The 23,195-nt window shown below is 57.1% G+C and overlaps 1 protein-coding gene across 1 annotated transcript in view; it reads left to right on the forward strand.

Annotated features, from left to right (window-relative positions):
• Positions 1-12,110, forward strand: part of Zswim4 (zinc finger SWIM-type containing 4) — a 22,856-nt gene extending 10,746 nt beyond the window's left edge. Inside the window, 7 exon segments of the mRNA XM_047531411.1 lie at positions 518-653; positions 4,161-4,189; positions 4,192-4,314; positions 8,195-8,358; positions 9,854-9,935; positions 10,349-10,843; positions 10,846-12,110. Coding sequence (XP_047387367.1) covers positions 518-653; positions 4,161-4,189; positions 4,192-4,314; positions 8,195-8,358; positions 9,854-9,935; positions 10,349-10,843; positions 10,846-11,207 — 1,391 coding nt within the window. The 3' untranslated portion in view covers positions 11,208-12,110.
• The last annotated feature ends 11,085 nt before the right edge of the window (positions 12,111-23,195 follow it).

Here is a 23,195-nt window from a genome sequence, read left to right on the forward strand (position 1 = left end):
AGCCTGGAAGGGAGAGCCAGCGCGCACTCCTGCCTCCTGGTGCCTGAGTGCTGAGGCCCTGTCCCTGGTACATTTTGGAGCTTATGGAGTTGATCGCTGACGATAGAAGCGGAGGCGACCCCAAACTCAGGCTAAGCACAGACTCCAGCCCAGTACCTCCTTGGCTCCGCCCATGGTCTGGTCCTATGGGCTCCTTTGCCCCTTGTTGCAGCCAGGGGCCAGCTTGGCCCTGCCCCCCCAGGTCCTCTGTGCTGTTGAACTTTGATGGTAAAGGTCCAGCAGCTCCGCCCCTGGGACGGGTGCTGCCTCCTCCCCACCCTCTGACCCATCCTGCATCCGAGTCCGGCCCCATTGAAGGGTTTCTTCAGATTATCCGGAGGTTGGCTCACCTCACCCCTGAGTGCCTTACCTCTGGGACCCCTCTGGCCCAACCCATCTTATGGATCCTGGGGTCTGGGGAGACTCAGGGGTGGAGGAGAGCCCACACCAAGGGGCTGAACTCAGACTGTCCCTATAGGAGGTCCCTTCAGTGGCTTTGGAGAAGTGCTTTTCCGGGAAAGCGTGCCAATGCACACCTGTGCCCGCTACTTGTTCACCGCGCTGCTGCCCCATGACCCCGACCTGGCCTATCGCCTGGCACTCCGAGCCATGAGGTGAGGACAGGTAGCAGGGGACACTGCCTGGACACGGTGTGGGAGCAAGAGGGGAATGGTAGGGGGCTAGGAGCCCCCAGAACTCACGACCCAGTTGATTCAGTCTCCATCATCCTGACGTTCAATGCTGCTTTGGTTTTCAATATTAAATATAAATGTGTAATAATATTTTACACTTCAGAAATAGCCACATGGTACAGAATTCAAAAGGTACACAGAGTGGATTCCTTTTTGAGGCAGGTTTGTCTTAGCCCACCTGAATCGGAGTTAAGGTTTCTGGACAGTGATCTGGAAGTTGAAAATTGGTTCTTGTGGTGGGGGTGTGGCTTGGTGGTGGCGGCTTGCCTGGCCTGAGCGGGGTTCTTGGCTCCATCCCAGGACTGCAGAAAAAGGAAGTGGGTTCCCTCTGTACACCAGTGGGAATCCGTACATATGCTGTACACATTTTTTTTAAAATTATTGTATCTATCCAGAGATACTTATTGACAATTTTGGGGTGTCTTTCCAGAACATTTGGAAAGAAAAATATGTGTCATGAGTTCAAGAATAGCCTTTTTAATTTTTATTTTACTTGACCTGACTGGTAGATTGCAGTCCTGGGGACCTCCAGCATGCTCAGCAAGTGCCGTACCCCGGAGCACATCCCCAACCCCCAAAATGGGCTATTATATATGAGACTTTTTTCTGTGTCAGGGTCACCTGGCTGTAGTTCATGAACTTAATTTGATCTGCAACCTATTTTTGTACAACCCATGATATAAGAATGGTGTTTCCATTTCTGTGGCTGCCTTTGTAGAAGGCAGAGCGTGTCTTTGCAGTGGAGACTAAACAGCTTGCAGAACCCCAAATACTGGCTGTTCAGCCTTTGGCTGATCCTCAGCCTAAGTTCTTCTAAGCAACCCAGCCAAATGAGCATATTTACCCCATGTACACACACCAAAACAGACTTACGGCATCTGCCACCATCTATGGTCACACAGCAAAGTAATTTGTGTAATAAGAGGAACCAGCTGTTAATTACAGCTAGCAACTCTGAATGACTTTCTTAACAGAAACCTACATGCACAAGCTGCATTTGGTGGCACACACCTGTAATCGTAGCAACTCAGGAGGCTGAGGCAGGAGGATCGTAAATTCAAGGCCAGCCTCAGAAACTTAGTGAGACTTTGTCTCAAACTAAAAAATTAAAAAGGGGCTGGGATGTAGTTCTGCTCGGTGGAAAAATACCCAAGTTCAATCCCCAGTGCCAGAAACAAAACAAACAAAACACAACTTGTGTAGATTCCTCTCCATATCCTGACTTTGATGAAAAATTATTTGAGAAAAAGTTGTCTGTACTGAACATGTACAGACTTTTGGTCTTGCTGTTACTCCCTAAGCAGTGCAGTATAACAACTGTCTGTGGCGTTACATTTGGGTAGGTGTTTGAAATCTAGAGATGATCTAAAGTATACCGAAGGACGTGCCTAGGCTCTGGGAAAAGACCACCCATTCAATAAGGGACCTGAGCAGCTTCAGATTGGAACCCATGGGGTGTCCTAGAATCACTCTCTCATGGAGACCAGGGGTGACTGCACAGTGAGCCACTTAACAGGGTACTTTGGTGGCAACCAGTTGAGTCATTCAATAAGCATGCGTTCTGTTGGTTTGGACCAGGCATTGTTCTGGCAAGTAGAACAGAACAGTAAACAAAATAGGCACGTCCCTGCCCCTGGGGAGCAGGACATCTGGGTGAGTGACAGTGAATAAATGAGTAGGTGAACATTCTTGTCCTGTCACATGGTGCTCAATTCAGTGAAGACAGAAAACAGGCAGGGGAAGGAGTATGGGAAGTCACAGTGTCCTGGGTTTGTGTGGGTAGTCAGGGAAGGGCCATTGAAGAATCTTTGAGCAAAGTTCTGAGGAGGCGAGGGAGGAGCCCCCAGGATGTCTGAGGAAGTGTGTTCCAGGCAGCAGGAACAGCCAGCGCAAAGCCTTGAGGTGGGAATTTGCCAGTGTGTTGGAGGGTGGCTGGATGGGAGGCAGTGAAGGAGAAGAGATCATGGGGAGTAACGGGCAGCCATGTCAGGAAAGCAGTCTCCTCCCTCTATCAGCACGTGGCCTTGGCACACGAATGGAGCATCATTTTATTTAACTAACTTGCAAGTGATAGACATCTAGACAGATTCCTATCCTCTCTCTTGTTTTTTTATTTAAATGATTTATGATGATGGCTGTGATTAATTATCATCTGCAGTACCAGGGACTGAACCCAGGGGGCACTCTACCACTGAACAACATCCCCAACCCCTTCTAATTTTCATTTTTAAATTTGAGACAGGGTTTCCCTAAGTTGTAAGTGTGGCCTCAAACTTGAGAGCTTCCTGCCTTAACCTCCAGAGTGCTGAGTCATAAGCATGCGCCACCATGCCTGACTCGTTTTATTATTGGTTTTATTTGTATGTATTTATGGAGTACAGTGTGATCATTTGATACATGTACACAATGTATAATGGTCACATCAGAGTAATTAGCATTTCCATGTCAAACATTTATCATTTCTATGTGTAGGGAGCCTTTGAACTCTTCTCTAGTTATTTGAAAAGTATCATAAATTGCTGTCGACTGCAGTTACCCTTTTGGGCCACAGAACATCAGAACCAATTCCTCCTGTCCAGCCATGGCTGGTACCCATTGTCCAACCTCCCGCCATTCCTGTCCTCCAGCCCTTCCCAGTCTTCTGGTGACCGCTACTCTACTTTCTTCTTCTATGAGATGAACTCTTTGGATTACATGAGTGAGAACAGGCAGAATTCTTGTACTGGCTTATTTCGCTAAACAAATCCCTTCCAGTTCCATCCATGTGGCTACAAGTGCCAGGAATTCATCCTTTTTTATGACTGAATGATGTCCATTGTGGATATAGGTCATGTTTTCTTATCCATCCATCTCTCCGTGGACAACCTAAGTGAGTCCATACCTTGGCCATTACGAATAGTGCCGGGAGAAATATGTGGCGCAGAAACCTCTTTGCCCCGCCGATCGCCTTTCCTTTGCGTATTTACCCAGTAGTGGCATAGCTGGATCCGGATGGTGGTATTAGTTTTGGTTTTGGGGGAGCCTCCGTGCTGGTTTCCAAAGTGACCGTCCTCATGGGCATTCACACCAGCAGGGCCTGGGCCCCCCTGCTGCACGTTCTTTCTTTTCTTTTTTTTTTTTTTTTTTGGTGCTGGGGATCGATCCCAGGGCCTCGTGCTTGCAAGGCAAGCACTCTACGACTGAGCTATCTCCCCAGCCCTCTGCTGCACTTTCCTACCAGCATTTGTTACTTTCTCTTCTCGATGACAGCCATCTGCTCCCATCCTTTCTCATAATGCCGCAGCGAACACCTCTGTGCCTTCCGTCTTCCTGGGTGTGCGGGGCTTTGGGCCCAAGAGGGGCGGCTCCCCTGGGGCAGGCCCCTCCCGCGGAGGAGGCGGGGCCAGCCGCGCCCCTCACCGCAGGCTCCCTTCTGTCCCCCGACCCCAGACTGCCGGTGCTGGAGACTGCACTTCCGGCTGAGAACCCCATCCCAACCCGCTGGACTCCATCACGAGCAACCGCTTCCCCCGCTGGTTCATCCTCGGCCACCTGGAGACCCGCCAGTGTGAACTGGCCTCCGCCATGCTGACGGCAGCCAAGGGTGAGGACCGACCACCTCCGCCCGCCCCCGCTTCCACTCTGGCCTTTCCCACCTCCTTTCATCCTTTTGCCAAATTGCGCCATATTCCGGAGCACCTTCCCTGTGTACCAGGCACTGTCCGAGGTGCTGGGCACGTGGCTGGCAAGAAAACTGCCCGAACCCGGTGACCCACGGCGCGGGCAAACAGTAGGGGAAAGATCTGCCACGGAAAATAAGGGGACGGGAGCCAGCGCGCAGGTCAAGCAGGCGCACTTTTTTTTTTGGCAGTGCTGGGGACCGAGCCCAGAGCCACGAACATGCCTGTCCCGGGCTCTACCACTGAGCTGCATCCCCAGCCCAAGCAGGTGGATGTTTAGGCAGACACCTGAAGGTGAGGGCAGAGCTTTGCAGGTATCTGCGGTCTTGGTCAGCTTGGACGGCATAACAAAACAGCGGAGGCTGTCGGCTGTGGGCTGTGGTGGCATGTGCCTGTAATCCCAGGGACGCGGGAGGCTGAGGTCAAGGGATCCTAGTTTGAGGCCAGTATGGGCAATTGAGTAAAGACCCTGTCGCAAAATTTTTTAAAAAGACTGAGGATGTAGCTCTGTGGTAAACACCTGGGCTCTTTCCCGTACTGCTAAGGCGGGGATATTTTTTTAAATTTATTTTTATTGTAAACAAATGGGAGGACATGTGTTTCTGTTTGTACATGGGTAACAGCATTCCATTTGCGTACTCATACATTTACATAGGGGAATGATGTTTGATTCCTTCCGTTATTTTTCCTCCCCCCACCCCTCCCACCCCTCTTTCCCTCTATACAGTCCCTCCTTCCTCCATTCTTGCCCCCCCTCCCACCCCCCATTATGTGTCATCATCCGCTTATCAGTGAGATCATTCGTCCTTTGGATTTTTGAGATTGGCTTATCTCACTTAGCATGATATTCTCCAATTTCCATCCATTTGACTACAAATGCCATAATTTTATTATTCTTTACAGCTGAGTAATATTCCATTGTGTGTATGTGTGTATATATATAGATATATATGTAATATATATATATAGAAATATATATAATAGATATATATAGATATATATAATATATATAATATATATATAGTATATATTATGTTACATATATATATATGTATATACATTACAGTTTTCTTTATCCATTCATCATTGAAGGACACTCTAGGTTGGTTCCCACAGTCTGGCTATTGTGAATTGAGCAACTATGAACATTGATGTGGCTGTATCTCTGTAGTATGCTGATTTAAGTCCTTTGAGTATAGGCCGAGGAGTGGGATAGCTTGGGTCAAATTGGGTCCATTCCAAGTTTTCTAAGGAGTCTCACACTGCTTTCCAGAGTGGCTGCACTAATTTGCAGCCACACCAGCAACGTATGAGTGTACCTTTTTCCCCACATCCTCGCCAATGCCTATTGTTGCTTGTATTCTTGATAATCGCCATTCTAATTGGGGTGAGATGGAATCTTAGTGTAGTTTGATTTGCATTTCTCTTATTACTAAAGATGGTGAACATTTTTCATATGTTTGTTGATTGCTTATAGATCTTCTTCTGTGAAGCATCTGTTCATATCCTTAGCCTATTTGTTAATTGGGTTATTTGTATTCTTGGTGTAGAGTTTTTTGAGTTCTTTATATATTCTGGAAATTAGTGCTCTATCTGAAGTATGAGTGGCAAAGATATTCTCCCACTCTGTAGGCTCTCTCTTCGCATTGCTGATAGTTTCCTTTGCTGAGAGAAAGCTATTTAGTTTGAATCTATCCCAGTTATTGAGTCTTGCTTTTATTTCTTGTACTATGGGAGTCCTGTTAAGGAAGTCTTATCCTAAACCAACAAGTTGAAGATTTGGACCTACTTTTTCTTCTATAAGATGCAGGGTCTCTGGTCTGATTTCAAGGTCCTTGATCCATTGTGAGTGATTTTTGTGCAGGGTGAGAGATAGGGCTTTAGTTTCATTCTATTGCCTATGGATTTCAGTTTTCCCAGCACCATTTGTGAAGAGGCTATCTTTTCTCCATTGCATATTTTGGCCCCTTTGTCTAGTATTAGAAAATTGTATTTATTTGGGTTTGTGTCCGTGTCCTCTATTCTGAATTGGTTTCGTTTGTTTTGTTATTCTGCAAACCCACAGTGCTGGAGACTCAAACCTGGGCCTCCAGCATGCGAGGCAGGCACTCTACGTGATGGGCTATATCGCCAGCACCTCTATTCTGTACCATTGATCTACCTGTCTATTTTGGTGCCAATACCATGCTGTTTTTGTTACTATTGCTTGTAATATAGTTGAAGGTCTAGTATTGTGATACCCCCTGCTTCATTCTTCCTACTAAGGATTGCTTTAGCTATTCTGGGTTTCTTATTCTTCCAGATGAATTTCATGATTGCTTGCTCTATTTCTGTAAGGTACGCCATTGGGATTTTAATGGAATTGCATTGAATCTGTATAGCACTTTTGGTAGTATGGCCATTTTGACATATTAATTCTGCCTATCCAAGAACATGGGAGATCTTTCCATCTTTTAAGGTCTTTCTCAATTTCTTCTTCAATGTTTTGTAGTTTTCATTGTAGAGATCTTTCACCATTTGGTTAGATTGATTCCCAAGTATTTTATTTTATTTTTGAGGATATTGCAAATGGAGTTGTTTTCCTCATTTCCCTTTCAGCTGTTTCGTCGCTTGCATATAAAAATGCTTTAGATTTATGCGCGTTGATTTTTATAGCCTGCTATTTTGCTGAATTCATTGATGAGGTCTAGAAGTTTTCTGGAGGAGGTTTTTGGATCCTCTAAATATAGAATCATGTCATCAGCAAATAGTGACAGCTTAAGTTCCTCTTTTCCTATTCGTATCCCTTAATTTCTTTGGTCTGCCTAATTGCTCTGGCTAGAGTTTCAAGGACAATGTTGAATAGAAGTGGTGAAAGAGGACATCCCTGTCTTGTTCCTGTTTTAAAGGCAATGGTTTCAGTTTTTCTCCATTAAGAATGATGTTGGCCATGGGCTTAGCATAAATAGCCTTTACAATGTTCAGGTATGTTCCTACTATCCCTATTTTTTCTAGTGTTTGAGCATGAAGGGGTATTGTATTTTGTCGAACGTTTTTTCTATGTCAATTGAAATAACCATATGATTCTTAACCTTAAGTCTATTGACATGATGGATTACATTATTGATTTACGGATGTTAAACCATCCTTGCATTCCAGGGATGAACCAGGTGGGGATATTTTTGCACAGTTCTGGACACTGGAGTATAAGAGCAAGGCATCCGCAAGGGAGAGGCAGGTGGTGGCGCTCTTCCTGGTGTGCAAGTGGCTATCTTCTTTTGTCACCACGTGGCAGAGACTGGGAGAGAGGGAGGGAGTTCTTCAGCGTCTCTTCTCATAAGGGCGCTAATCCCCTGGAGGGGGCCCCACCCTTGCGACCTCTTTTAACCCTGGTGTCTCCCCTTCTTCACCTCCAAAACCAAGGCAGTGGGAGTTTGCAGCACATGAGTTGGGAGGATGGGGTGGGACACAGTTCAGTCCATGGCATCAGGAGGGGCATTCCGCACAGAGGAAATAGCCAGTGCTCAGAGTCACACAGTTCAGGGTGACAGGAAAGATGTTTGATTCCTGACATTCTGGGTCCAGAACTGATGCCCTTGCCCTAAATGGCTTCCTTGTGCTAGAAGAGAAGGGCAGGAAAGCACAGTAGCTAACTGGCAGGTGGGGTAGGGGCCGCCAGGCCTCGGAATCTTAAGATGCTTGCCTGGTCCCCCTCCATGTTCCTCCAGCCCCTAGGCCGAGAGCCCTGGGAACAGGTCGTTCGGCTGCAGGGCCCGTCGCTGGGGTGGGTCTAACAGTGCTCCCTCTGCCTCTCCCTCTGCCCAGGAGACCCCAAGTGGCTGCACGTCGTCCTGGGCTCCATCCAGCAGCACATTCATTCACCCGCTCTGCTCTTCAAGCTGGCGCAGGACGCCTGTAAGACGGCCACCCCGGCCGGCGCGCCACCAGACACCACGCTGCTTGGCATCGCGCTGGAACTGGGCCTGCAGGTGAGGTCTTGGAGTGGGTGGAGGACAGTGACACCTGGAGTGGGCCCTGAGCATGAGCCTTGCCCCTGGGGACCGGCCTGGAGAGGAGCCACTCCTTTGGGGGCGGAGTCTGAGCATGACCCTAGCCTTGGGCTGAGCCATAGCGGATCTGAGTGAAGGTCTGGTCTGGAGTAAAGGCCTGGGAGTGACAGGGCGTGCTTAGGGGTGAAGCCTGTGGATGAGACTCCACCTTCACTCGGGATTGGAGTCTCTCCACTGCAGGAGAGAGCCTGGGCCCGCCCCCTAGTAGATGAGCCTCAAGAGGGAGCAGAGGACCTAGGGTGTGGCTTGAGGTGGGGCTGGTGTGCGGTTGGTTGAGGACCATTGGTAGGCGGGGCTGAGGCAGGAGTGGAACAGAGCCTACCAATAGGGAGCCTCCTTGGTGGAGGGGGCGGGCCCTGGAGGAGAAGGCCCCTACTAGGAGGGCTGCAGTATTGAGGGGTGGGACTTGGAGGAGGGACCTGAAGGTGGGGGGCCACCTCTAGGCGTGGCATTCTGCAGGCAGGGCCTGTAGCTGAGTGTCCAGGTAGTCCCCAGAGGTGGGGCAAGGAGTGGCCTGCAAATCGGAAGCCAGCATGGGTACAGCCTGTAGGAGTCACCTGCAGAGTGTGGGCCCCCAGGACCTGGAGGAGGCGGGGCCTAAGGGACTGGACGAGCACAGGGCCTGTGGGGGGTGGGTCCGCAGGATGACCGAAATTCAATAAAAGCACTAGGAACAGCTCTGGTAACTTGCAGGATGGGGTAGGACATACCCGGGGAGAACAGGTGAGCAGTGCACCCCCGGGAAGTGGAACTGGCCCTGGAGTGGCCCCGTGCAGGGCGGAGCATTGCGTGGGGCAGGCAAGACAAGGCTGGGCATTGCAGCGGAGACCCAGTGGGAAGGAGCTTGCTGAAGGCAGGCTGGGCTGCAGGAACTGGGGCGAGGTGCTTACCGGGGGTGGAATCTGGGGCTCACTGATGCTTTGAGGTTCCAGGGGGGAATCTGCCCATCTGAAACGAACTTTCCAAGGGGATAGTTTGGTCACTCCTCTGTGGGATCCCTGGAGTAGGATCTGGAGTGGGATCCATAATAGTAGTATTAAGTGAGCACTGGAAGCACTGGGCACCGCAGAAGGCGTGGCCCACAGCACTGCTGAGGTAGATGGCTCGCTCGCTCTCTCTCCCTCCCTCCCTCCCTCCGTCACTCTCCTCTTCCCTCTTCCCTCTGGGGGTGGAATCTAGGGCTTCTTGCACACCAGCCAAGTATTTCACCACTGAACTACACCCCCAGTCCCAAGATACAGTTTCTTGCCCATTTGATAGATAAGGAGACTGAGGCACAGAGAAGTGAGGTCACTCGTCCTGGTGTTTGGATCAGCTCTCAACCTCCAGGCCTCTTGGGGCCCTCAGGCTCCTTCCCACTCCACAGGCCAGCCTAAGACTGAGGGACCCCCTCTGTCCCCTTTTCGCCCTGCAGGTGATGCGGATGACTCTGAACACCATGACCTGGCGGAGAAGGGAGATGGTGCGCTGGCTGGTCAGCTGTGCCACGGAGATCGGTGAGAGCCCCAGGGACACACCAGCACCCTCCCTTCTCTGGTTCTGGCGGTGCCACTAAACTGGGTGGGCACAGAGAGAAGCAGAGATTCCCCAGATTCCAGCCTGGGCCAGGCTGGGAGTAGGTCAGGTCCCTGGGATGCGGGGGACAAAGGCCTGGTGGCTGGCCAGGCTGAAGGTGCTGGGGAGGGAACGGTAGGTATCCCAGCCCCCCCCACTGCGGTTCCCACTGGGTCCAGCTGCCGCCTACTCCGTGGGGAAGGTGAGCAGCCTCTGTCAGGTGATGGTGAGGTGGTGCCCTTCCCTCCGCGCTGGGGCTGTTGCAGGTTTGGGCAGTGGCAGCGGCTGGGTCACCTGCGGCGCGCACACTATGCGTCCCTTCACTGTGATCTCTTCCCTCCTGGCCTCCCACCAGGCCCTCAGGCGCTGATGAACATCATGCAGAACTGGTACTCCTTATTTACGCCGGTGGAAGCGGCCACCATCGTGGCGGTGACCGGCACCACGCACGCCACGCTGATGCGGCTGCAGCTGGACACAGCGCGGCGGGAGGAGCTCTGGGCCTGCGCGCGCACCCTGGCCTTGCAGTGCGCCATGAAGGACCCTCAGAACTGCGCCTTGCCCGCCCTGACCCTGTGCGAGAAGAACCACGCGGCCTTCGAGGCGGCCTACCAGATCGTGCTGGACGCGGCGGCCGGCGGCCTCGGCCACGCGCACCTCTTCACGGTGGCCCGCTACATGGAGCACCGTGGCCTGCCGCTGCGGGCCTACAAGCTGGCGACGCTGGCCCTGGCGCAGCTTAGCATCGCCTTCAACCAGGACAGCCACCCTGCGGTCAACGACGTGCTGTGGGCCTGCTCGCTCAGCCACTCGCTCGGCCGGCACGAGCTCTCCGCCATTGTCCCCCTCATCATCGCAGCATCCACTGCGCCCCCATGCTCTCAGACATCCTGCGCCGCTGGACCCTCTCAGCGCCCGGCCTGGGTCCCCTAGGGGCCCGCCGGGGTGCCAAGCCCCTGGGCACTGACCGGGCGCCACTGTGCCAGCTCTTGGACGCGGCAGTGGCCGCCTACATCACCACCAGCCACTCGCGCCTCACACACATCAGCCCGCGACACTACGGCGACTTCATCGAGTTCCTGGGCAAGGCCCGGGAGACCTTCCTGCTGGCGCCCGACGGGCACCTTCAGTTCGCTCAGTTCTTGGAGAACCTCAAACAGACCTACAAGGGCAAGAAGAAGCTCATGCTGCTGGTGCGAGAGCGATTCGGCTGAGGGACCCAGGCGCGCCTCCCTGCTGGGGGCGGGCCGTTTAGCCAGGGAAGGAGCCTGCTGGCGCTGGCAGGAGGCGGCATCCCACCACGTGCGTGCCTGGGAGTGTTGAAGGAGTGCAGGCTCGAGGAGCAGAAGCCATACCGCCGCCCGGAAGCCCGGAAGGGTGTGTACTCGGGCAGCGCGCGTGACCCCGCCCCGGGCACCCCATAAGCAATAGGCAAGCTCTCCCTCCTCAAAACTCAAAGACCTGGCTTGGGCTCCAGGAGAGGGGCTGGAAGGCAGGACTTTCCAGAAACTGGCACTCAATGTAGCAGACCTTCCTTGGGCCCCGCCGGGTTGGCCAGGGGACTTTAGATTAGGACATCTGAATCCCCTCCTGCGCCCCTTCCTTCCCCTCCCCCACTGCTCAGGGGCCCCATTCCCCTGTCCTGCGCCCTCCCAGCCTGCCAGGACCATGCCTCGCTCCCACTGAAGGATTTCAAGAGGTCTCAGACCTCAGCCACATACCTCACTCCCTTGTCCCCATCTGGCCAGGACCCCATTCCCTTGGGCACCAGGGTCCCAGGGTGGGCTGGGCGAGGGCCATCGCTGCCCCTCCCTCCACCCACTAGTCACTGGATGTACAACTCAGGAACCAGGTGAGGCCTGTGTGCCCTCGAAACCTGGTGCTGGGGCAGAGACAGGCAGCTTGGTCTCTTCCAGCTGTTTGTCCCTCCCTTCCCCCCCCCTCACTTCTTACTTTGTCTCCACATCTCTCTCCATTCAGCCTGTTTTCCATCTCTCTGGCCTCCCTTCCCCTCGCCCGAGTCGGCCCAGGAGGAGGGAGACTGTCCCTTCCCCACACATCCCGTCTTTTCCCTTCTTGTATATTAAGGAAAAAGATCGCGTCATTTTGTAACTTTTTCTATTTATTGAACCGTATATTGTATTTCCTTTTTTCCCTAAAGATTGAACACAGCTTTTTAATTTATTTTGAGACTGGGGTGCCTCTCCTGCATCCTGGGCCAGGGCCACCCCTGTTCCCTTGACAAAAAGAATTTCCAGCTTCCTTTCTGGGCATAGTCAGAAGCAAGGGGTGGAATGGAGCTGCCGCTGGGGTCATCCAGTAGTAGTCTAGTGAGCAACAGCGGAGAGATGGAGTGTCCTCGGCGCTGGGTGCTTCTCAGCTGTCTTCTGCATATTGCAACAGCCTCACAAATCAGCAGGATTACCCATACCCATTTTACAGACAAGAAAACTGAGACTCCAGCCTTAAGGAAAAGGTAACCAGCTAGTAAGCAACTGATCTTGATGTAGTACCTGTGTCCATGCCTAATTGTATGCCCTTGCACTACTGAGAATGACTGCCAAGGGGTGCCTTGGCTTCAGACACCTGCAATTGTGGAGTATTTCATTGCTGAGCATGGGAGGCCACTGTAGGCACTTGGGTACAGCTGAGTGAGAAAGACATCCCGCCCAAAGGCAGGAACCCTGAGCTAAGACCAGGCCTCAGTAGGCAGGGTTCAGAACGGGCAAAGAGGTGGGTGTGGTCTTAGGCAGGGGCGTCGCCCAAATAGAGCTGAGGAGTCTGGGGGACTGGAGGCAAAACCTTTGGCTGTCCTTGCCTGGCTTCCTGAGGAGCGGCTCCTTCAAGGCCTTCCTGTCTTCAGAAACTGGCAGCCGCGAATGGCCTGTCTGGGTCATTGTCAGGGCCAGGGCAGGCGAGGACACTTTTCCCAGAATGGAAAGCCGGCCACTAGAGGGTGCTGCGGTCGCACACGCAGACAAGGGCGTGGCTCTGGCGGGTCATTTGCTAGTGGCACCGCCCTCCGCTGGAAGGAACCAATCGGAGGCGGCCCTGCCTCCTACCCCCGCCTTGCGTGTTCCCGCAGGTATGTGCGGGTGGATCCAGGACCAGCCCGCAGGCTCCTCAGCGCCGCCTGGTGGCTTGGGATGGTGGAACCTGGAGCGCGCCTTCGTGTACCTAACCCCTCACCAACAGATGTTCCCACGTTGTTCCCCATGGGCCTGGAGTCTTATATCACACCCACCTCAAGTCAAAAGTCCCTCCCAGCATCTCTGGTACCAGCACCCAGGTATCTTCTCCAGGCCTCAGATCTCAGCTGTCCCCCAAATGTCACTAACTCAAGATTCACATCCCAGTTAGGGCCACATCACCCCTGACACCCAGGGTTTCCATCAGGGCCCCTCGGCCACCACTGCCTCGGGTCGCGTTCTGTCCCCCTTGGCCCTGGGCATCCTTCATTGTAACCTCAGCAACGTGCCCTCCAGATCAGCCTATCACCCCGTCATTCAAAGGCCTTCCCACCAGGGATTTCCCTCTGTCACCCAGGACACACCTCCAAGTCACCCTTTTCAAGCTCTGGGCACCCTCTCCATCCACATGAATAAATTCCAGCTTTCTCCCACTGCCCTCAGAGCAGGTGGGGCCAGGAGCCCAGGTGCCAGGACAAGTTCAAGAGGATCAAAACTGGACCCAAGGAGGGGAGGCAGGAGGTGAGCGACGTCAGACCTTCAAGAACAAGGAATGAAGCTAGAGGCACTTTATTTAATCATACAACACAATACAAACTCTGGCCTCTCCCACCCTACACTTCTGCCTGCCACTCCCAGCTAGGGAAAGGGGACACTGGGCCAGTCCTAATGGCCTGGGACTGGGAACTCCACTCAGCCTGTTGGCTCCCACTCCCAAAGGGGCTCTCATCCCAACTGATTTCAGGACAGACTAACTTCCACCCTCCAGGGCCACCAGGGGAGGGATCAGCCTGCTTGTGTCCTTTCTGGGTCCATGTGGACCTCATCCCCTGTCCCATGTTCTCTGTAGGCTTGGTGTCACTGCCCCTCCCCACGATTAGGAGTCTAGGGCCCAGGGAGAGGGGGCTCGGCTCACTCAGGTCAGGCCAGCCAGCCGGGTTCCGGAAGCTGGGAGTTGGCGCTTAACGGTCAGGGGGCCAGGGCGGCTTCCTCTTGGGTAACTAGCTGGTTGATGGGACAGGTGCAGGCTCAGGAGAGGAGGGGCTGGGCTTCCAGACCAGAGGGGACACAGCTGGCTTCCCTTTTTATGGAAGGGCCATCCACAAGTCCACCCTGGGACCACAGCCCAACCCACAGTGTAGCTAGCCATGGGGGGGTCCCCAAATTGCAGACGAGGGAGAAGGGACCTGCGGCAGACAGGACAGCCAGGCTCAGCCCTCCCCTCCTCTCCACATCCTTCTCTAGACGCCTGGATCTGGTCCTCGCCTCGGCTTTGGACACAGCTACCCAGCGACCGCAGGGCTGCAGGCTCCAAGGGGGCTTGACTCCTGTTCCTGCTGAACTGAGCCAGTGTACACAAACCAACTGTGTTTCAGCTCAGTAGGCACGGGAGGCACAGCCCAGGGACCGGGCGCGGCGGCCGGGGCGGCGGGCTGAGGAGGTGGGAGCCCGGGGGCGGAACTTAGCCACTGTGAACACGACTTGGTGTGGCCCCTGCTCACAAGCGGCTAAGCCTGCTCCTCAGGCCAGCATAGGTGGTGGCAGGGTGTTGCCCATACCCTGTCCCCGGGTGACATCCTCAGCAGCAACGGTGGCCCCGGAGGCAGAGCTCAGGGTCGGTTGGAAATCCCTGGCAATGTGATTTGTGACTGGCAGCAAATCCCATCCCCAGGAACCCCAGCCGGCCGTGGCACAGGGGCAGGGGCACTGGGTGGGCCAGAGGCTGGCACCTGGAGGTGAGAAAGCAAAGGAGGTGATGAGATCCAGGGACCCCTCCCCTCCAGGCCCTCGCCGGCCCCCTTCGGAGGTCCTGCAGGACGCCTCTCCCCACAGGCAGCAACAGGAGGCAGCACCCTTGGTCCCCAGCAGGAGAGGCTGAGATGCCAGAGAGCCACTTTGGGCCAAGGAGGCTGCAGGAACTCCCGAGCCAGTTCCCAGCCTCTCCCCACTCCTGCCCGCACCCCCACCCCAGCCCTGGGCAGGCCAAATGGGGCCATGGAGAGGAAGCCAAGGGGGGCGGGCAGGCGGAGAGGAAGTGATCTCACCCCAGCTGGCGCCACTTCCTAGAAGCCTGAAGGGCAGGAGGAAAACCACCAGGCCTCCCCCCAGTGGCCCTGTCTCCTCTGTGGCTGGGCCTCAACCCGAATCCCATCAGGGCGGATACGGACACAGGGGGCCCAACTCCCCCCAGCACACATAGCCCCCCAGGACCCAGGACCCAGGCTGATGACGCTGGTCTCACCACCCCAGAACGCCGGGTGAGGTTCATGTCCCCCCCATTCTGCAGCTTCCCAAACGTCCCCCAAGCCTCAGTTTCCCCATCTGCAAAGTGGAGCCAACTGCTTCTAGCACATGATCCAGCGAGATTCCACCAAGGGATACGTCACTTGGCAAGCGCCCCACACCCCGCTACTGAATTTGTGGGGACCAGTGCAAAATGAAAACCCCAGTTTCCTTGTTTGCTAATAAAGAATCTCATGGGTCTGGGGGAGCAGCTGAATAGTAAAGCCGGTGCTTAGACTGCGCAAAGTCCTGGGTTCCATCCCCAGCACCAGGAAAAGTTTCATGACATCCGCAACAGATGAAATCAAGTACAGGTCCTTCAGTTAGGGGGTCTGGAGACTACACCGGACACACAGCTGTGACAGAGCCTCTTATGATAAGAGCCCAGGGCTAGAAGACCCCAATTCTAGAGTCTGCCTACCACCCTGAACCCCACCCTGAACCCAGCTTCTGCAGGTTCCCAGCTGGGTGACTCTGGGCCAATCACTCAACCTCTCTGGGCCTCAGTTTCCCCATATACAAAACAGCAATGACTATCCACTTCGCAAATGGTATACACCAGGAGTGATACGCAAAATCAGGACAGGGAGATGCCCGAGTCATCATCAGGCAAGACAATGGAAACAAGGAAGCCCCGCACCATAAAGACCCCAATGTCCAGATCTGGTGTCACCTACCACCAGGAAACAGGCAGTGAGAGTTGTCTTACTTTGCCCACACTGGCCATGCTTCCTCCCAGGGCCCCCGGCCCAGCCCTGTACCCTTAGGGTCTGGGGGCGCCAACTGGGAGCAGACTCAGTCCAGCACAGCGGCCAGCCTCCCAGGGCCGCCTCCGAAGTGAGACAGCATATTCGTGTCCCAGGGACGAAAACGGAAGGGCGGCCATTTGGCCAGGCTCGTTTCCTGTGGGTTTCCCCTGCACAGAGCCCCGGGCTGGGGCCAAAGCCCTCCCATCCACAGGCACAAAACGTCTGGGTCTTGCTTGGAGGGGGGGCACTGCCACGCAGGTGCCCAGCAGCCGGGGCCCCTTTACCAATTACCATGCGCCCTCAGGCTGATGGGCGCTGGTGCCCAGAGCGCCCTGCCCTGGCTGCGGCGGGGAGGCGTGGGGAAGAGGGTGGACCCTGGGCTGGGCGCACAGCGGTCCCCAGGACACCCTCCAGCCGCCAATGTGAGTGAAGGCAGTCTGGACGCAGCGGGGCGGTGTGCGCAGTGCCAGACGCACTGGGGCGCCCCCTGCCCCCAGCCCCGCGCTCCAGGAGTGAATCGGGGCGGCTTCTGCCGGGGCGCCGCCGCCGCCACCGCCCCCGAGCCTGATCCCCAAATACTTTCCACCCTCCCAGAGCAGCTGGGATCGGAAAATACCAAGGACTCCAGGCCCCGCCCTGCCCGCCGCCGCCGCCCTCCCAGCTTGTCACTAGCGCCTTTGCCTAATGGGCCAGACTCTGAACAGAAGCTCCGGGCGCTGGCCCCCCGCCAGCCGCCAACCTGGGCCGCCCCGCCAAGCGTGCTGACCACCGCCCCCCACTCTCCCCCAGGCCCTGGGCAGAGACAATAACAACCACCCCGACTGACGCGAGGAAGCCCTCAGGGGCTGGCACCCGAGGCGGGGAGCCAGGGTGCACGCCCGTGGGTGGGCCCCCGTGCCCACCCAGGCCCGGAGTGGGGGAGGCTCAGGAAGGGGTGAGTAAGTGAGGACTGAATCACTTGTTATAAATAGGGGAACGTGAAAGCGGCAGCCCAGCCCCCACCGCCCTGCACTGCCCGCCCATCCCGCCCTGGACTGCAGTCCCTCCCCCCCAGGCCGACCCTGGGAGCCCTCCCGGGGTGCCCCCATCATCAGGTCCACTTTCAAGCCCTGGCCTGGATTCCCGGGAACCCCTGGCCTCGAAGGCAGTCAAGGCAGCCACTGGTGTCTTTTTCTTTTTCTTTTCCTTTTTTTTTTTTGGTGCTGGAGATGGAGCCCAGGGCCTCGCGCATACTAGCCAAGGACTCTTCCAGGAAGCCACATCCTCAGCCCAGGTTGCTGGCTGCTGACAGGCTCTGTCCTCCTCCCTTGACAACCCCAAGGCTCCCCAGGGCATTCCAGGGTTGTGGGTGACCACAGTCCTGGACCCTGACAGTGAGCCCACGCTCGGGGAGGCTGAGGGATCTCAGGAGGCACTTCCTGGCTCCTCACCACCGAGGACCCAAATCCCAGACCACCCAACCCTGCTCTGCTCTGCCCAGGGCCACAGCTCAGTGACCACACCCAGGGTGGCGCCAGCTCCAGCACCCGGGGGCAAGGCGCCGCTGAAGTGTGACTTAGTCATGCCCAGCATGGCGGCGTCCTCTGCCCAAGGATTCTCACAACCCACGCCCGCCACCCTGCACTTCCATCCCTCCCAGGTGACCAGCCCTGAAGGCAGGGCCATCCCAAGACACACCTCTGTGTCCATGTAGGACACGTGCAAGCGGGAGAGAAAGTGGCCAGAGTACCCCAAAAAGGGATCTGAAGTCGAGGGCCTGGGACAGAGACAAGAGGTGCGAAGTTCTTTCCACTCCGTTTCTGAAGATTCCCTCTTTACAGATGCAAAAAACTGAGGCCAGAGAGAAGCAGAGCTGGCTCTGGGGTCACACAGGAAGCCTAAAGAAAATCCAGTCCCATCCTGGCGTAATGTACGTCCAGAGCACCAAAGAGGTGGCAGGACGTTTTCTTAAGACCACTCAGGGTTCCTGGCAGCATTATTCACTAGGGACCGACCCCGCTCTCCCTCCCAGCCCAGCTTCCCAAAGTGAAGGGCAAACTCCGAAAAACGCCCTCTAGATCAGGGCGCCACCTGGCCCACGGGGATCAGGGCGCCCCTGTGCCCGCAGGGCCTATTGCCCAGGGGATGCAGATGGTGGGGGCCTGCCCTGCCCTGCCCTGCCCTGCGCCTGCGCAGCACATCTGGCATCCACTTGCATCAGGCAGGGGGTGGGCGTGGTATGGGGTCCCTGGGAGGACCCCTGGCGCATCCGCCTCCCCTGTCTTTCTTCAACAAGCCAGACTGTGGAGACGGAGCAGCCGGGCCAGCACAGACAGGCCCGACCCGGACACGCCCTGTCACGCATGTGCGCCGCGTGCCAGCCCCAGGCCGGGCGGACGGCTATTTTAGGGCCCCTTCTAGGCCCACAGACGAGGCCTGCTGGTTGGGGTCTTGATGGAGCTCCCAGAGGACATCACACAAGGACACAGGGCAGTGGCTGGCCCCCTGGATGCCAGGACGGAGCTGGCCCCGAGCCCCAGGTCCCAGGGCCCAGGCCTTCGCCTGAAGGCAGCCCAGAACACATGTGCCCAGGCTGGCCCAGGCGGGTGCGTGGGCGAGGGGACAGGGTGTGTCTCACATCACCTCGCCCGAAGCCCGGGCACCTGTTGGTACTGCCTTCCAGCTTGGGCCAGCACAAACAGGGCTTCCCGAAGACACCCCTCCCCAGGAGTCCTCAGCCCCACCTCCCCTTCGGAGACCACCCTGTCCCGGCCGACAGCGGCTTGAGCTGGGGAGGGGGCAGGTGACATGGAACAAGGGCACCTCCAGGCATTCAGGAGGTCACTGGATCTGGAGCCTGGCTTGGCAGGAAGGTCAGTTAGGGTCGGGGGCTTTGGTGGCAGTCAATCCGGTGCTGGAATCGGAGGCCGGTCTTGGGCGAGAGGAGGGAGGTCAGGATTCAGCGGCGCCCGTTCACCCTCCTGCAGCCCAAGGGCACGCGACCCCGAGCTGCGGGAATCGCCTCACCTGCCCCTGCCCACGCACCCTTGAGCCACGCTTCCCTCCAGGGCCAAAGGGGACGGGAGGCAGGAGCCACCCTCCAGGCGAGCCCCGCGGCGTCCCCAGCGGTAGGCCTTCCTGCACTCTCCAGGGCGACATGTCAAAAACTTGAGCTACCGTCCCCAGAGAACTCTGGGAGCCCCCTGCCCAAGCTTCCCCCGCCTGCAGCCACCGGCACCCCCGTGGGGGCGGGCACTGCACAGCCATCTCCCCTGCCCGAGCCCAAGTTCAAGGCGGGCACACACCCTCCCACCTTGCCCAGCGCGGTGGCCCGGGGCCGCCCTCCCCGCCACGTTCTCCCGGGTCTTCGGGGCCTGAGCGAGGGGCGCCGCGGGCGCGGGAGGCGAGGGGGAGGCCGGCCGCCCCTCCCCCAATACGCAGGGGGCGCCCCCGGGGCTCTGCCGCCGCCAGATGCACCGTCCCCGCTGCGCCCAACTCCGGCGGCCGGGCGCCTCCCTCGCGCGCCGGGGACCCGCGGCGCTCCCCTCTCCGCCCACGAGCCGGCGCCGAAAAGTTGCCGCCGCCGCGGCGCCGCGCCCGCCCTCCGGTCCCCGCGGGTCCGTCCCCCACTTACCCGCGGGGGAGGGGACCGGGCACTCCAGGCTCCGGCCGCCGCCCCGGGCCGGCTGGCCGAGACGCAGGCGGGCGGCGCGCCCGAGACCGGCCGGGGGTGGCCGCCGGCCGCGCTCCACCCCACTCACTGGCCGGCCCGCCGCGGGCCGGATCGCTTTTAAAACCTCCCCGGTCTCCTCCCCCCACGGGCCGGGCAGGGGGCGGGCGCGGGGCGGGGCGGGCGCCGCCGTCATGTGCCCCCGGAGGCGGCCCGCCCCCACTTTCTCTCTCCTGTCCCCCAACTCGGTCCGGTCCCCAACTCAGGCACAACTTTCTCCCTCCTTGTCCCGAATCCACAGGGGCCTGGGTATTGTGGGATCCTACCAAACAGGAATCCCCACTTCCACAGCACCTCCCCCGGTCTTAGGAAGTCCCTTCTTTTATCCCACCCAACCCTCTCCTGCTGCCGTGCAAAAGACTGACTGCAGGCCAGGTGGTCCCTGGGTCTGGGTCCCCTCCCTCCTCCCAGGCCTCCCGGCACCCTCCCCCACCCACGAGGAACCTCTGGGCAACTCTCCGGAGTATCCCAGGGAGAGAGGCCCTGGATTCCTCCCTCTTTCCCCGCCTGCGTCCCTCCTCATCCTCTGGCCTACCCCCACCCCGAGGAACACGGCGGCATTGTTCCCAGGACGGGGCCCTGCCTCAGGGCCTGGCCCGGTGCCCAGGTGGGGGGCCAGGAACAACGCAGCAAAGGAGGGGCAGGCAGGGTGCCCTCTGCAGCCAAGCCAGCCTCCTTGGGCACCCTCCACAGCACAGGACAAAGGCTGAGGGACCCCTACTATCCCCAGAAGCACCACCAAGCCACGGTGGGGGTGCCGAGCCCGCAGAGCCCTATCCAGGATGGGGTGGGCAATGCTCCGGGGGCAATTTTCCCAGCCACCTCCGCGTTTCCCAAGAGGGATCCCCGGGTTCCAACCTCCTGGGCAGGGAGAGGGCCAGGCAGGGTTGGGGGACGGCTGGAGGCCTGTGACCTCACTCCCAGAACTCCTCTCGGGTCCCCCATTTTGTCCATTCAGCTCAGCCTTCTCCCACTTCGGGTCTTGGTGGATGGGGAAAGAGGGGCGGAAGCCACACCTAGCTGCCACCCGTGGGGCCCAGCCCCAGGGGCTCCCAGGGCTTTCCTCCCTGTGGGCCCCAAAGGCTGGCCCAGGCTGCAGGATCTGGCAGGTTGGGGCAGGAGGGTGCAGAGCCATCCCGCGGGCCCCGGGGGAGCATTTGGGGTGGCACAGAATTCCCCAACTCAGGGCGGGGCCGGAAGGTGGGCGCTGCCGCCGCATGGCTTCCTGAGCAGTTTCAGGAGAGAATGGCATTCCCGGGTGGGCCTGGGGTGGGCCTGGGGTCTCCCGGGGACCGATGCACACGCTAGAGCACCCAGGTGACGCTCGGGGTTCCAGAAGTAGAAAGTGGCCAGATTATGACAAATGCAATCTGAGTCTCTAAAGTACCCCAACCACACTGTTCCAGACTGTTCCACTCGTCCCCCAACACCAGCTCTCCTGTCAGTCACAAGCACATGGCCAGCCATCAGTTCAATCAGGGAAATGCCTCCTCCATGCTGGCCTCTGGGGACACCTGTTCACCTGCCTGTGGCACGTGGTGCTCTGAGCACCCCAGCCACTGAGGAGCGTCCCTCAGCCCGAGCTTGGAGGGGCCTGCCCAGGCTGCTAGCCCTCCTCTGGGTCTGACATTTGCCCCCACATGCCAGGCCCTGACCTGGCTGACTAACCCAGGGACAGCAGCCAAGGGGACGGGGCTCACCAGACGGGCCCATTGATTTTTTTTTTGTCATGACAGGTAGGGAGGAGGGACAGGGTGAGGTCAGGTCAAGTGGTCAGGTGGCCCATTTGTTCCTTCTATAAACATTCATTGGGTCCCTGCTGCATGCCAGGCACTATTCTGGGCACCGAGGACACAGGAGACAGAAAAAGAAAAAAACAAAAATAAAAACCCCTGCCCTGGTGGAGCGACATCCGTGGGGAGAACTGTACAGCTGATAGACGGGCATAAAATATTTATAGTGTGTTGAGTGGTATATGCTAGAAGCGGGGCAGGGGAGTGAAGTGGATTAGGGACTAGGTCCAGAAGGGCCTCCCTGAAGAGGTGATATTTGTACAAGGACTTAAGGATTCACAGGAGGAGCCATAGAGATAACTGGGAGAAGAGAGTTCCAGGCAAAGGGAACAGCCAGTGCAAAAGCCCTGAGGTACGTGCATGTCAGCATATTCGAGAAACAGCAAGGAACTCAGTCTGATGGAGTGGAACAATAACACTTCAAATCCTTGCTCCTGCATATCTTCTGCCAAGTTATCCGAGCCTCAGTCTCTTAATCTGTAAAATGGAACTGAAAATGTACCATTGGTGGTTGTCCCGGGACTCTGAGACAGAATGTGTAACTTCACCACCCAGGGTAGAAGTCGGACAAGCATGTACACTTAGGCACACCAGATACCCACAGGCCCAGGGTGGGGGCCGTCTCAGGGACCCTGACAAGCCTAGCCGCCCCACAGGTCACCCTGGCTCACACGCAGGGTGCCTGCGGGCCCCATGGCAACGCTGCACACAGAGACATCAAACAGGCCCTGCCGAGGAAGTCCGACGTCACTGTGGTTAAGGGTGGCTCCGCCCAGCCCAGCCCCCGACTGGCGACTGAACTTCTCCATGTCAGTCAGAGCCCCTGCCTCAGGTCGCCCAGGCGACTGGCTGTGTTATGGACCGTACAAGTATCCCACCATATTCCTCCCGGCTCCCTAGGGCGCCGGCCACTCCCCACATCCGGGGAAGGACATTATGTGGTGGCCCCAACTCACGGCCTCTAACCTTTCCATTCAATAACTCCAAACCCTGTCTGGAGCACCAAGACATTCGATGCCCACCAAGCCATGGTTCAGAGGGGCAGAGAGGACCCAGGGGTCTGTGGGGACCCCAGTCAGGTGCGGAATCCCTCTCGCAGGGAAGAGTTCCACAGTTGCTCAGGGCACAGTGGGATGGGTCATTCTCAGGACTAGCCCCCAGGCCTGGCCCAGCCCCCGACCTGGGGCCGACTCACGACCCTCCCATCCCCAGATGACATCAAGGCCTGGCCTGCCACCCTGACCTGGCGCCTGGCCAGAGCTGGGGGGCTGCCCAAGAGGCGTCACTGTTCCGGCTGCCCTCTCGCGAGGCCCGGCACGTGCAGGGTTAAGGAGGAGCCCTTCTGGGGGTCTCCCGTCCTAATCCCATCCCCCTTTCCCGGGGATTTCGGGCCCCAGCCCCTCTGACGTCACTGGGGGTTGCTATGGTAACTGGCCGAAGTTCCCAAATAAAATTACCGCGGGCGGGTTAAGTTTCCTAG

The sequence above is a fragment of the Sciurus carolinensis genome, chromosome 17 (genome assembly GCF_902686445.1).
Source record: "Sciurus carolinensis chromosome 17, mSciCar1.2, whole genome shotgun sequence".
Classification (NCBI taxonomy): Eukaryota; Metazoa; Chordata; class Mammalia; order Rodentia; family Sciuridae; genus Sciurus; species Sciurus carolinensis.